General features: G+C 38.4%; 1 protein-coding gene across 3 annotated transcripts in view; it reads left to right on the forward strand.

Annotated features, from left to right (window-relative positions):
* Positions 1 to 15,300, forward strand: part of LOC149778765 (discoidin domain-containing receptor 2-like) — a 297,280-nt gene that overhangs the window by 275,931 nt on the left and 6,049 nt on the right. For all 3 annotated transcript variants that reach the window (XM_089939517.1, XM_089939518.1, XM_089939519.1), the window contains exons 9-12: positions 1,943 to 2,259; positions 3,980 to 4,107; positions 5,889 to 6,086; positions 7,163 to 7,397. In XM_089939517.1, coding sequence (XP_089795643.1) covers positions 1,943 to 2,259; positions 3,980 to 4,107; positions 5,889 to 6,086; positions 7,163 to 7,397 — 878 coding nt within the window. The remainder of the gene's footprint in view (positions 1 to 1,942; positions 2,260 to 3,979; positions 4,108 to 5,888; positions 6,087 to 7,162; positions 7,398 to 15,300) is intronic.

Below are 15,300 nucleotides of genomic sequence, written 5' to 3' on the forward strand. Positions count from 1 at the left end.
CAATATGGCCACCACATCAGTCATCAGTCATCTTGAAAGTCTTATTATCTCTACTTGTCCAGAATGGATGGTCATATCATCATTAGGCTTTCACTAAAAGAGCTTTCAAGATATCTAGTTGGTCCTAGATAAAAATGATGTTGATTTGACAGCTAACATGGTCACCATAATAATATCTTCAAAATCTTGTTAAGAGTACTCCTCCTGAATGGATGGTCATGTCAACATGGGGTTCTTTCACCAAAGACTTTTAATGATCTCTAGTTGGCCCTATATCAAAATGGTGTATATCTAACATCTAATATGGCCACCATGGCAGCCATCTTGAAAATCTTGTAACTGCTACCACTCCTGAATGGATGGTCATATCAACATGGGGTTTTCGCTATCACAACACTGCCTGAACAGAAAGTCATAATGATGTGGGGATTCACCAGAAGACATATGATGTCCAGTTTGTTTTAAATGAAAATGGTGCTGAGCTGACATCTAATATATCTAAACATCTGATGATGTCTGCTTGGTCCTAAATGAAAATGGTGCTGATTTGACAACCAATGTGGCTGCAACAGCAGCCATCTTGAAAATCTTGTTATCAATACTCTTCCTACATGGATGATTATATCAACATGAGGTTTTCTCTGAAAGGTTTCCTATGATGTCTAGTTGCTTCTCGGTGAAAATAGTGCTGATCTGACATTCATTATGGCACCCATTATGAAAATCTTCTGATCTCTACTCCTTCTAATTGAAGTGATGGCCATATGAAAATGGATTTTCACTGAAAGACTTCTTATGGTGTTTGTTCCTATATGATACTTTTGTTGATCTGACACACAATCTGGCTGCCACCTTAAAAACTTGTCACAACTCTACCAGACCATAAAGTTATATTTGTGGTGTTTCCACCTGAAGACTTTTTGGGTTGCCCTGGGTGACCAAGTGGTCTAAGGCACTCGCCTTACAGATTACTGATTATAGCCTATTATGTGCTGAAAGATTTTCAAGATGACTGCCACGGTGGCCATCTTGAAATACTTGTTATGGCTACCCTCCTGACTGGATGGTTTTATCAATATGAGGTTTTCACTTAAAGACTTTAATGAATTTTGTGCCAATCTGATGTTTGGCATGGCCACCACAACACCTATCTTGAAAATCTTGTTATTGCTTCTCCTGAATTGAAAGTCATATTTTGAAAATAATGTTGTCAATACTTTTTCCAAAATGGATGGCTATGTCAACACAGAGTTTTCACCCATAAACTTCTTATCATACCTACCAGTGATTGGTCCTAATGAAAATGGTGCCAGTGAAACATTCTATATGTTGCTATGACAACTGATATAAAATCTTGTTGTCACTACTCCTCCTCAATGGATGATCATTATGAGATACGGATTTCAACAAAACACTTTTAATGATGTCTGCTTTGTCCAAAATGAAAATGGTGCGGAACTGACAGCAGTATCACTGGTGCCAATATGTGCACACAGCAGCTAATTTGGAAATGTGCGTATCGGTGAAGAATATCAGAGATGATATTGTCTTGTATTCCTGGAAAATTCCTTTCTTCCAGTCGAATGTCAGACCCTTCAAGAGATTTGTTGTTTTCTTTTTAAATCAGTGTTAATTAACTCTAAGAAATAATCTACATGCTGTGTAAAACAAAATAAAAATTAATTCATTTAACTTCAGTGCAGATGAGTTTATGTACCGTATATATTCTCTTACAAGTCCAAACCAACTGCAAACAACTTAGACCTTGATATTCCATCACACAATGATCTCATATTAGAGTCTACGATGTATATTCTGGGAATTACTCCAAAGTGCATAGACCCAAATCAGCTGGGTCTGTGCATTTTGCATTTTGGACCTGACTTATACTCAGGTATGTACAGTTAGTAGTATTTCTATTGTTTTCCATACATTCATATAGATTCCCAGGATTATGCCATACCTGATGTCACAAAATCGGCACTGCATGTCGAAATTCCTCCACAAACTCTAATGCGAGGACAACAAAATGGGCTCCTTGCTTTGGACCACCCACCCACATATGATGCTCTGTATGCAGCAGCTGATGTCATTAACTCGCAAGTGCCAAATATTCCAAGTCTTCAAGGAGTTAGCGGTAATAGCGTGTACTCCATGCCCAATGCAGACCTGTTACTCAGTCTGGATGTTCCAGTTGTGCAGTTCCCTCGTGAAAATCTTCGCTTCATAGAAGTTCTTGGAGAGGGACAGTTTGGGGAGGTATGGTACATTTCATTTAGTTAATATGATTGTCAGTTTTTTAAAATTTTTAAAAGTTAAACCAGATTCTATTTTGGCTATACTGGAAAGTGCATATACACAGCCAAAAAAATAAAACACAGACAAAGAAAGAATTTTAAAAAATGGATACATGAACTTTAAAATCTTGATAATAAACCAATACATGCATATGAAAATCAGCAAGTACAAAAATGTACATGGGTCCTCTGCTGTTTTTTTATTAAAGGTAATCATACATAGGTGTAATTTACATAAAAATGTCAAAAGTAAAATTAACTTTTCTGACAATTGTTTTGCTTTCGTTACCTGATTAGTGTATTATTTTTCTTTACAAATCTCAGTATCTAGCATTTGTCACTACATATTGTTTCATAGTACAGGTGTATCTTTTTCTTTGGTCATTCACAAAGAACAAACAAATAAGCTTACATATCAAACTAACAATCTGGACTGTATCCTGTCTTGTGTATACACACACACACACACACAAACACACAGACTCTTAAACACTGTTTGTTGCCAGGTAATTCCCTTATACACTGTTTATTGCCAGGCAATTCCCTTATAGACTGAATGTTTCCAGGCAATTCCCTTATACAAGGTATTCTGCCAGGCAATTCCTTCATACACTGTATGTCTGTATGTTCAGGCAATTTATTATATATATATATATATATATATATATATATATATATATATATATATATATATATATATATATATATATATATATATATACATGCAGACTCTTAAACAGTACTGTATATACTCATTTATAAGTCAAGCACAACTGCAAGTAACATAGACCCAGTTCTACAATCACATAATTTGCCAGCAGATCAGAGTCTTTATTTGTCCTACGGATTGCTGTCAATAAACTGCATAGACCCAGATCTGCCAGTGCATTATGTGGGTCTGGGCAGTTTCAAGTTGAACTTTTATTTATAAGTGAGTATATATAATGGTACATGTCACTTGTTCGTGAACAGTCATGGGATTTGTGAAATGCTGTGTATTTAGGGTCACTGGGACTGTCACTTTGGGGTTCCCTGGACTAACACTGTATGGTTGCCTGGACTGTCAATTTACAGTTGCCTGGACTGTCAAATTAATGTTGCCTGGACTGTCAATTTATGGTTGCCTAGACTGTCAATTTATGATTGCTTGGACTGTCAATTTACAGTTGACTATCAATTTATGCTTGCCTGGACTGTCAATTTATGATTGCCTCAACTGTCAATTTATGGTTGCCTGGACTGTCAATTTATGGTTTCCTGGACTGTCAATTTAGTGTTGCCTAGACTGTCAATTTATGATTGTCTAGACTGTAAATTTATGGTTGCCAGGACTGTCAGTCTATGGTTGCCTGGACTGTCAATTTATGGTTGCCTAGAGTATCAATTTATGGTTGCCTGGACTGTCAGTTTAGTGTTGCATAGACTGTTAATTTATTGTTGGCTGGACTGTCCGTTTATGGTTGCCTGGACTGTCAGTTTACAGTTGCCTGGACTGTCAATTTACAGTTGTCTGGACTGTCAATTTATGGTTGCCTGGACTGTCATTTCAGGTTTGATCAAGGCAGTTGCTGCAGCTATGCTTCATCTGAATTCATAGTAGTTTTCTGCCATTTTGAACTTTTGATGACAATATAACACTTTCCTTTTTCCTTTCATTCATCCCTTGTTTGATTATATTCCAGGTCCATCTGTGTGAAGCTCTCCACATATCAAACTACCTAGAAGAAGACCTATTTCCAAACAGAACCGTGTCACGTCCCATGCTGGTTGCTGTCAAGATCCTAAGGAAAGGAGCAGATGACAAAGCCAAGTAAGATAATACTAGATAGACAAGTGTCTGCAATAATTTTCTGAATGCTGGCTACTCAGTCTTTTTAAGTTCTCTCTCTCTCTCTCTCTTTTACTTTTTTTTAATTCTGGGCTCAGTGGCAAGCATGCCAATCCAGTTGGCTGATGTGTGTCGGTGTGTCACTTGGAAAGACACTTTAATCATATAGCCTGGAAACTAAATAGTCTTTCATGTGCTGATGCACCCTCAAACAGGAATAAGCTAACTCTATCACACCAGGGTGACAATTTTAACTCAAAAACATCTTTCTGACCAATCAGTCATTCAACTAAAGCCATAGTAGTAGGTCAGTAGAACATCCAAACTCATTATCCAAGAGTTGAAATTTCAGTACCAATCTATAGTATGAGTCACTTGGGTCATGTACGCACATTTACTCATTGAAATTAAATATAAATTGTTCTTTTAAATTTAACATTAATTTTCTTTAACCGTAGTCTGTTCAGTCCTGATTATTGAATGCTCTGCACCTTAACTGTCACCAGGAAACTTCCAGACAAAAATTATCTGTCGCTGTGGACTTTTACAATGGTGGGCATGTACCAAATTTGGGTCAAAATAAGACCACGTTGAATGGAATTGTTTTTCAATATGATTAGCTTTCATTGTGACATCACAGCATGCAACATTCAATCTAGATTGTATTGGATCACATCTTTATGTTCATTTTGTCCAAAAATGTCTATGTACTTTAACATTCGTTTTGTCGTATGCACCTCTTGGGGCATCTAAATAATGATCTTGCAAAGGAATATGGATGTATACAAATCCAAATGAAGTGAATACTTGCCACTTAAAGGTATGTAGAATCAAGTTCTAAAAAAATGATAGCCATTACTGACATAGTCAATGTTGAATGCCTACATGACCTGTTTGACTTTTACTTTAGACCAGTCCAGGTCAGGTGCATTATTGTGTCCCAGGGAAATGCACTAAGCTCCCATTCCCTCAGTAGGATATAGTCAATAATATATCAAAAGTGCCATTAAATACCAGCCAACCAGCATCAGCTGGAATCTTGATATTGTAATGGTCAGTTTAAGTTTTCATGTCCACTTTCATGTCCACTTTTATTACATTTCATGTCCAGTCTGCTTACATTTTGTCCATTCCATTTTCATTTCATTTACACATTTCACATCCACCCTGCTTACATTTCATGTCTGCTCTGTTTATATTTCATGTCCACTCTGCTTGAAATACATGTCCACTCTGCTTACATGTCTACTCTGCTTGCAATACATGTCCACTCTGCTTGTAATACATGTCCACTCTGCTTACAATACATGTCCAATCTGCTTACAATACATGTCCACTCTGCTTACAAAACATGTCCACTCTGCTTCCAATACATGTCCACTTTGCTTGCAATACATGTTCACTCTGCTTATATTTCATGTCCACTCTGCTTATATTTCATGTCCACTCTGCTTACAATACATGTCCACTTTGCTTACATTTCAACAGGGTGCATGAATATTTGTGAAAATTCTATAAATAGAAAGTACCATATACATTCACTTACAACTAGGATTGGTCTGAAAATAACATAGACTCTGATTTGCTGTCACATAATGCACTGACAAATCAAGTTCTGTGTTATTTGTTCTATTGATTACTCCTAACAAACTGCATAGACCCAGATTTAGTGGTGCATAATGCAATGGCAGATCTGGGTCTGTGCAGCTGAATCAGATTTATACACAGTTATATATCGTATTTATCATTCTGTCTTCCTATAGAAGAGACTTCCAGAAAGAGATCAAGATCATGTCACAGCTAAAGGATCCAAACATAGTGAGAGTTCTTGGAGTTTGTACTGAGGAAGAGCCATTCTGCATGATTGTAGAATACATGAAGTATGGGGATCTTAACCAGTTCCTCCTTGATCATGATCCAGAGGGTATAGAGGATCCCAACAGTACGGGAAAAGTACTCAGGTGTGGATATATGCATGAAACAAAATTTTCTACATGTCAAACAGTGATGACTTTATTTTCTGCATTCATTTTTTGAAGGTGTTAGAACACATCCTGCATCAAAGTGAGTTTGAAATGTCAGTTCAGGAGGGTGATCTGAGGCCAGTGGAAGTCATCAATAATATTAATGTCATTAAATTAAAATTAGACAGCAGTGGTGAGTAAAAATACAACTTACCATGGAGTTATATCTTGTGTGTAGGTTGTATTTTACTTTCTCCACCGCTCTGGTGGCCCAGTGGTTAGAGCGTCCGCCTTGGATGCAGGAGGTCGTGGGTTCGATCCCTGGCTGAGTCATACCAAAGACTTACAAAAATGGTACTAACAGCTGCCTCGCTTGGCGTTCCGCATTAAGAGGTTAGTGTTAGGACCGGTCGGCCTGGTGTCAGGATAATGTGACTGGGTGGGACATCATGCTACATGTCTGCGGCATGATGCCTCAGTGCTAGACATCACTTTAAACTGATACACTGCAGACATCTTGGCGATATGACTGAAAAATTGTTAAAGCTAAGTTAAAAATCGAAATCATACATACACACACACACACACACACACACTTTCTCCATTATTGTTTTTCTTTCCATTATGGATAACTGAAGATTCTCAGACATTTACATTGTAAAACAGCTGTGTGTGGGATATGAATAAAACTTTTTGCAGTCAATTGTTTTTCTGCCACATTGAAAAATATATGAATTCATATTGTAACATTTTTTCTGAAGACACAAATCTTCATGTACATTTCATGTGAATCATTAGTCAACCATATATTGGTTGCTTGTGTAATTCTCTAGAAAGAAAGAAAATATTTCAAATTTGTAATCAGTTACAATTCTGTTTTGTCATTCTTTTTTTTCATGCTATTCTTATACTGCTATTGACTAGGCTTCGAACATCAGATAATGATGACGCAAATTTGAACGATTTGATTTTTTTAAAAACAAATGTCATTAAAATTACTTAATTTTTTTTGTATACTATAGTTGACACCAGTCATACATTGTGAAATATGTTTGAGAATATTTCAATTTCAGTTATGGCTGCTTGATTTACATGGCAACGCAGATTGCCTCGGGAATGAAGTATCTGGAATCCCTGAACATGGTGCATCGAGATCTTGCCACAAGAAATTGTCTAGTCGGCACAAACTTCACGATAAAAATCTCTGATTTTGGAATGAGTCGGAGTCTGTATAGTGCAGATTACTACAGGATAGAGGGCAGAGCTGTACTTCCTATTCGATGGATGGCATGGGAGAGTATTCTTTTGGTAAGTTTGTCTATCATGCCAACATTCAGGTTTGTTTCAGCATGGTCAAGAGAGTTTTTATAAATGAATGTCAGTTTAAGATAGAAGCATTATTTATAGCTGACAGCAGCAAACATAGAAATTCTTGTACAAATTAACCATTTTTGCAAATAATTTAATGGGAATTGTCTGCAAGGGATTGTAGATGCAACTGGTAGTGTTATGCTTTCACTAATTCCATTATTTATATTAGTAAATACTTTGGCATTGCTCATAAGAACGTGCCAGTAATTCCCATAATGCCTTGCACAACATTGCCCACAATGACTTGTAAAACTGTAGCTGATTTTTACTGAAATTTCCGTTTTGATGGCTGTCCTTGGCATACTTTGAAGTGAAATTGATATTCATTTGCAGCTCAAAATAACTGAGCCCTTATGTTTGTCATTATTATCTTAATTTTGGCAAAGTATTTTTTCAGAAAAACTAGAAAGACGTATCCATTAATTGTATTCAACAGTAGTTTAGCTGTTAGTTAGGGACAATTTATTTGTTCTAACGTACAGAGATTGCATGATTAGAAAAAAGCAGTGATATGCAAAAACTCCCACAAATCACTTTCATGTTATCCATATGAAAATGTACTCTGCACATTATACAATTTAATTTGGCAGTTCACTCTGAAAGTGCTTGTTGTGAGATAAGTCAAACTGATAGAAATATTTTAATGGTTGTCGCAACATGACTTTTTTGTAACTGTTTGGCTTGAAATGGATGGTTGTTACACTAAATTTGATTTGCATATTGGGCCCTGTAACAAGCATTCCATCATAGTTTGAACCTTGCATCAAGGAAATTTTACAAATGCATGTTTATAATATGGGCTATCTTGAAGTTAGGAAGTATATCAGATTATTGGAGCTGGGAAAGTGTTAATTGAGATACCAGTGAGCGATTTTTAAAAATTAGGAAATATATCAGATTATTGGAGCTGGGAAAGTGTTAATAGAGATACCAGTGAGTGATTTTTAAAATTAGGAATTATATTACATTATTGGAGCTGGGGAAGTGTTAATGGAGATACCAGTGAGATTTTGAACTTGAAAATGGTGTTAAATATGAGTCCTATGTACATGCTGGACAGACAAAAACAGATAGCATGCCAGTAACTCCTCCTCATTTCAGTAGTATTTCAAAATTAAATGTAGAAAAGGCAGACAAACAAGCCAAATTAAACGATAGACAATTTAAAAGTATAGTGCAATTTTCATTTCATTTCTCGTCACAATTTAGCCCTGCGGGATTATGTTCTAAGAAACCATATATCCCTAGTATAGAGGTTACGATAAATCAGATAAATTAGAACTAAAAATGAAATTAAGTTCTAAATTTATTTATTTTATCAAAATACCTCTGTTTGAACAAGCAGCATTAATGGACTTAAAATCCTAACACAGCATTAAGGAAAGGTAAATCTGGCATTGTAGTCTGTAGAGTGCTTATTCAAGAAAGTTAAACTTTGGCAGAGCTTATATTAGTGAGAAAAAAAATTTTGGGAGCAGAAGTATCCAAAAGACAATACTTGTGTGCTGTGGAAAATTGTACATAACAACCATAAAGAACAGTTTTCAAAAAAATTTCCATCTGACTAAGCTACTTATATGAGTGCCCATGCAGACAGCAGTAAAAGGGGATTTCAAGCACAGAACAATATTCATACACGGATAAGGAACAGATAAAGCTCAGAAACAATTAATAGAGTAATACTTATACAACTAGAGGCAACATCTTTTAAATACTAGGCTGCATGACAGCCTCAGGTTGCCTGTTTTAGACTTATTTAACCCATATGAAAGTTTCTTTTTAAAAAGAATGGTAGCAATATGCCTGGCATGTTTGGTGGTAGGTTCTGAGAATGTTTTTCTGTTCTAAATGTATTTTATCAGCCACCTTTCTGCCCTGAGGCATGCTGGAATTGGGACATTTGCATTCACATGCGGCTATTCTTGTGCAAGTTTTGACCAAACAGGAGCTGTATGTGCTTATTAAGGCATGTGTGTATAATCAAATGGCTTGTGTAATTAATATTTACTGAATCACACAAAAAGATTTTAAGCTAGCATGCTGAAAATTGTTGGCGAGTTGGTATGATTGTTATTCTTCTATGATCTGTTATTTAGTACACAAAAAGCTACTGTACATCAAATACCTAAAAAAATGTAAAAATTGAAAATATAACCAGAAACAAAATTAAAACTGTACTCACACATCATGCTCAATTTTTTTTATGTCATACCATAATAAAACAGCCCATCAAAACTGAAACTTTGACAAGAATGTAGTGTGGTTTATTATATCCAATGTAATGATTGTGAGAAAGATTACATTGGGGAAACAGGCAGAGCGTTAGAAACCAGAATTAAGTAACACATCATTAGAGAGTCATCAATCATACATGAATAGTGTAGCAATATGGGACATTCCATCATCTCCAATCAAACCAATGTGATCACATCATTGGACAGAAAATGTAAAAGGAAGGTTAAGGAGGTTATCAAAATAAACAGATATTCTTTCAATGATTTTGATCATGGCATTGCTTTTCAAACAGCTTTATTATGCCCAGTATGATATATACCACTATAGTGTCACATTCAAAAATAAACTGTAAAAATGACAAATCTTTTTAAATGTTTGCTAAAGAATTGATAAAATATGCTAAGTCATTTTAAAACTTTTTTTATCATATTCTGGCAAACGGGCACTTCAGTGGCTAAAGTATCTTATCTCTCTGAGTTCTCTTGTAGGTATGTGTACTTTACAGGCCTAGGTCAATGTAGGTATGTGTACTTTACAGGCCTAGGTCGATGTAGGTATGTGTACTTTACACACCAAGGTCGATGTAGGTATGTGTACTTTACAGGCCTAGGTCGATGTAGGTATGTGTACTTTACAGGCCTAGGTCAATGTAGGTATGTGTACTTTACAGGCCTAGGTCGATGTAGGTATGTGTACTTTACAGGCCTAGGTCAATGTAGGTATGTATACTTTACCAGCCTAGGTCAATGTAGGTATGTGTACTTTACAGGCCTAGGTCGATGTAGGTATGTGTACTTTACAGGCCTAGGTCGATGTAGGTATGTGTACTTTACAGGCCTAGGTCAATGTAGGTATGTTTACTTTACAGGCCTAGGTCGCTGTAGGTATGTGTACTTTACAGGCCTAGGTCAATATAGGTATGTGTACTTTACAGGCCTAGGTCAATGTAGGTATGTGTACTTTACAGGCCTAGGTCGATGTAGGTATGTGTACTTTACAGGCCTAGGTCAATGTAGGTATGTGTACTTTACAGGCCTAGGTCAATGTAGGTATGTGTACTTTACAGGCCTAGGTCAATGTAGGTATGTGTACTTTACAGGCCTAGGTCAGTGTAGGTATGTGTACTTCACAGGCCTAGGTCAATGTAGGTATGTGTACTTTACAGGCCTAGGTCAATGTAGGTATGTGTACTTTACAGGCCTAGGTCGATGTAGGTATGTGTACTTTACAGGCCTAGGTAGATGTAGGTATGTGTACTTTACACACCAAGGTCAATGTAGGTATGTGTACTTTACACCCCATGGTCAATGTAGGTATGTGTACTTTATAGGCCTAGGTCGATGTAGGTATGTTTACTTTACAGGCCTAGGTTGATGTAGTTATGTGTACTTTACAGGCCTAGGTTGACGATGTGGTCACATCTGTTGTAGGTATGTGTACTTTACAGGCCTAGGTTGACGATGTGGTCACATCTCTTGTAGGTATGTGTACTTTACAGGCATAGGTCAATGTAGGTATGTGTACTTTACAGGCCTAGGTCGATGTAGGTATGTGTACTTTACAGGCCTAGGTCAATGTAGGTATGTGTACTTTACAGGCCTAGGTCAATGTAGGTATGTGTACTTTACAGGCCTAGGTCAATGTAGGTCTGTGTACTTTACAGGCCTAGGTCAATGTAGGTATGTGTACTTTACAGGCCTAGGTCAATGATGGTATGTGTACTTTACAGGCCTAGGTCAATGTAGGTATGTGTACTTTACAGGCCTAGGTTATGGGGCCACAAGTGTCTGAGTGGTCTAAAGTGCTCACCGTTCCGGATCACTGCCATTTCACCTCTGTCTGCATGTGTTTGAGTCCAAGGCGCGGCTAGCATGGGTATGTGGGAAAGCCTGTCAGTAGCTTCTCATGGGTCGGTGGTTCTTCCCTGGGTTTTCCAGGGTTCATCCTCCACCAGTTATACAGGCCGCCATGTATAGCCTATCTTGTGCTGAAAAATGGCATTAAACCCTAGAACAACAACAACAAGCCTAGGTCAATGTAGGTATATGTACTTTACAGGCCTAGGTCAATGTAGGTATGTGTACTTTACAGGCCTAGGTCAGTGTAGGTATGTGTACTTTACAGGCCTAGGTCAATGTAGGTATGTGTACTTTACAGGCCTAGGTCAATGATGGTATGTGTACTTTACAGGCCTAGGTCGATGTAGGTATGTGTACTTTACAGGCCTAGGTCAATGTAGGTATGTGTACTTTACAGGCCTAGGTTGACGATGTGGTCACATCTCTTGTAGGTATGTGTACTTTACAGGCCTAGGTTGATGATGTGGTCACATCTCTTGTAAGTATGTGTACTTTACAGGCCTAGGTTGATGATGTGGTCACATCTCTTGTAGGTATGTGTACTTTACAGGCATAGGTCAATGTAGGTATGTGTACTTTACAGGCCTAGGTCGATGTAGGTATGTGTACTTTACAGGCCTAGGTCAATGTAGGTATGTGTACTTTACAGGCCTAGGTCAATGTAGGTATGTGTACTTTACAGGCCTAGGTCAATGTAGGTCTGTGTACTTTACAGGCCTAGGTCAATGTAGGTATGTGTACTTTACAGGCCTAGGTCAATGATGGTATGTGTACTTTACAGGCCTAGGTCAATGTAGGTATGTGTACTTTACAGGCCTAGGTTATGGGGCCACAAGTGTCTGAGTGGTCTAAAGTGCTCACCGTTCCGGATCACTGCCATTTCACCTCTGTCTGCATGTGTTTGAGTCCAAGGCGCGGCTAGCATGGGTATGTGGGAAAGCCTGTCAGTAGCTTCTCATGGGTCGGTGGTTCTTCCCTGGGTTTTCCAGGGTTCTTCCTCCACCAGTTATACAGGCTGCCATGTATAGCCTATCTTGTGCTGAAAAATGGCATTAAACCCTAGAACAACAACAACAGGCCTAGGTCAATGTAGGTATATGTACTTTACAGGCCTAGGTCAATGTAGGTATGTGTACTTTACAGGCCTAGGTCAGTGTAGGTATGTGTACTTTACAGGCCTAGGTCAATGTAGGTATGTGTACTTTACAGGCCTAGGTCAATGATGGTATGTGTACTTTACAGGCCTAGGTCGATGTAGGTATGTGTACTTTACAGGCCTAGGTCAATGTAGGTATGTGTACTTTACAGGCCTAGGTTGACGATGTGGTCACATCTCTTGTAGGTATGTGTACTTTACAGGCCTAGGTTGACGATGTGGTCACATCTCTTGTAGGTATGTGTACTTTACAGGCCTAGGTTGACGATGTGGTCACATCTCTTGTAGGTATGTGTACTTTACAGGCCTAGTTTGACGATGTGGTCACTTCTCTTGTAGGTATGTGTACTTTACAGGCCTAGGTTGACGATGTGGTCACATCTCTTGTAGGTATGTGTACTTTACAGGCCTAGGTTGACGATGTGGTCACATCTCTTGTAGGTATGTGTACTTTACAGGCCTAGGTTGATGATGTGGTCACATCTCTTGTAGGTATGTGTACTTTACAGGCCTAGGTTGACGATGTGGTCACATCTCTTGTAGGTATGTGTATTTTACAGGCCTAGGTTGATGATGTGGTCACATCTCTTGTAGGTATGTGTACTTTACAGGCCTAGGTTGACGATGTGGTCACATCTCTTGTAGGTATGTGTACTTTACAGGCCTAGGTTGATGATGTGGTCACATCTCTTGTAGGTATGTGTACTTTACAGGCCTAGGTTGATGATGTGGTCACATCTCTTGTAGGTATGTGTACTTTGCAGGCCTAGGTCAATGTAGGTATGTGTACTTTACAGGCCTAGGTCAGTGTAGGTATGTGTACTTTACAGGCCTAGGTCAATGTAGGTATGTGTACTTTACAGGCCTAGGTCAATGATGGTATGTGTACTTTACAGGCCTAGGTCGATGTAGGTATGTGTACTTTACAGGCCTAGGTCAATGTAGGTATGTGTACTTTACAGGCCTAGGTTGATGATGTGGTCACATCTCTTGTAGGTATGTGTACTTTACAGGCCTAGGTTGACGATGTGGTCACATCTCTTGTAGGTATGTGTACTTTACAGGCCTAGGTTGACGATGTGGTCACATCTCTTGTAGGTATGTGTACTTTACAGGCCTAGGTTGACGATGTGGTCACATCTCTTGTAGGTATGTGTACTTTACAGGCCTAGGTTGACGATGTGGTCACATCTCTTGTAGGTATGTGTACTTTACAGGCCTAGGTTGATGATGTGGTCACATCTCTTGTAGGTATGTGTACTTTACAGGCCTAGGTTGACGATGTGGTCACATCTCTTGTAGGTATGTGTATTTTACAGGCCTAGGTTGATGATGTGGTCACATCTCTTGTAGGTATGTGTACTTTACAGGCCTAGGTTGACGATGTGGTCACATCTCTTGTAGGTATGTGTACTTTACAGGCCTAGGTTGATGATGTGGTCACATCTCTTGTAGGTATGTGTACTTTGCAGGCCTAGGTCAATGTAGGTATGTGTACTTTACAGGCCTAGGTCAGTGTAGGTATGTGTACTTTACAGGCCTAGGTCAATGTAGGTATGTGTACTTTACAGGCCTAGGTCAATGATGGTATGTGTACTTTACAGGCCTAGGTCGATGTAGGTATGTGTACTTTACAGGCCTAGGTCAATGTAGGTATGTGTACTTTACAGGCCTAGGTTGATGATGTGGTCACATCTCTTGTAGGTATGTGTACTTTACAGGCCTAGGTTGACGATGTGGTCACATCTCTTGTAGGTATGTGTACTTTACAGGCCTAGGTTGACGATGTGGTCACATCTCTTGTAGGTATGTGTACTTTACAGGCCTAGGTTGACGATGTGGTCACATCTCTTGTAGGTATGTGTACTTTACAGGCCTAGGTTGACGATGTGGTCACATCTCTTGTAGGTATGTGTACTTTACAGGCCTAGGTTGACGATGTGGTCACATCTCTTGTAGGTATGTGTACTTTGCAGGCCTAGGTTGATGATGTGGTCACATCAAGACCAAAACAGAAACATCACTCAGGGTCTGGGAACTAAACACAACATGTACTGATGCAATTTTCCCACTGAAACCTGCACATGCATTGAGTAGTACTGCAAAGGGTTCAAGTTGGCATGGAATTTGTAACCACATATTTTGTTTGAATTTGTCTGTCCTTGGATATCTTGAGCATAAAATTCAAAAGTTACAGCATGTAAATTGTGCTTTATTTGTTGAATTCCATTATTGGATGCAACTAAGTATGCACTTGTTTATCTTACATGGATGTGGGTGTTCAAGCAGCATATTGTATGTATATTTAACACATTAGCCCCTAGCAACGAGTTAACGTGGCAGGAGGTAGTAGCCTACGGCTGAGCTCTGTAGCATCATGGTCATGCATGAGACACTAAAATGGATGATATCATAAAAAGGTAGACAGATGTAGCTCTACAATGATACCAAATAATCTGGAATATCTAGTTGCGCTACAAAATACAGAGGGAAAAACCTTGTTTTTTGGACCCAATTTTTTTCAACCCAAAATTGGCCTGTGGTTGGGATCCAATTTTGTGTCCAGATTTTAGACTTTTTGGTCTTAGAT

Source organism: Sinohyriopsis cumingii, chromosome 17 (genome assembly GCF_028554795.1).
Source record: "Sinohyriopsis cumingii isolate HCF-2022 chromosome 17, ASM2855479v2, whole genome shotgun sequence".
Classification (NCBI taxonomy): Eukaryota; Metazoa; Mollusca; class Bivalvia; order Unionida; family Unionidae; genus Sinohyriopsis; species Sinohyriopsis cumingii.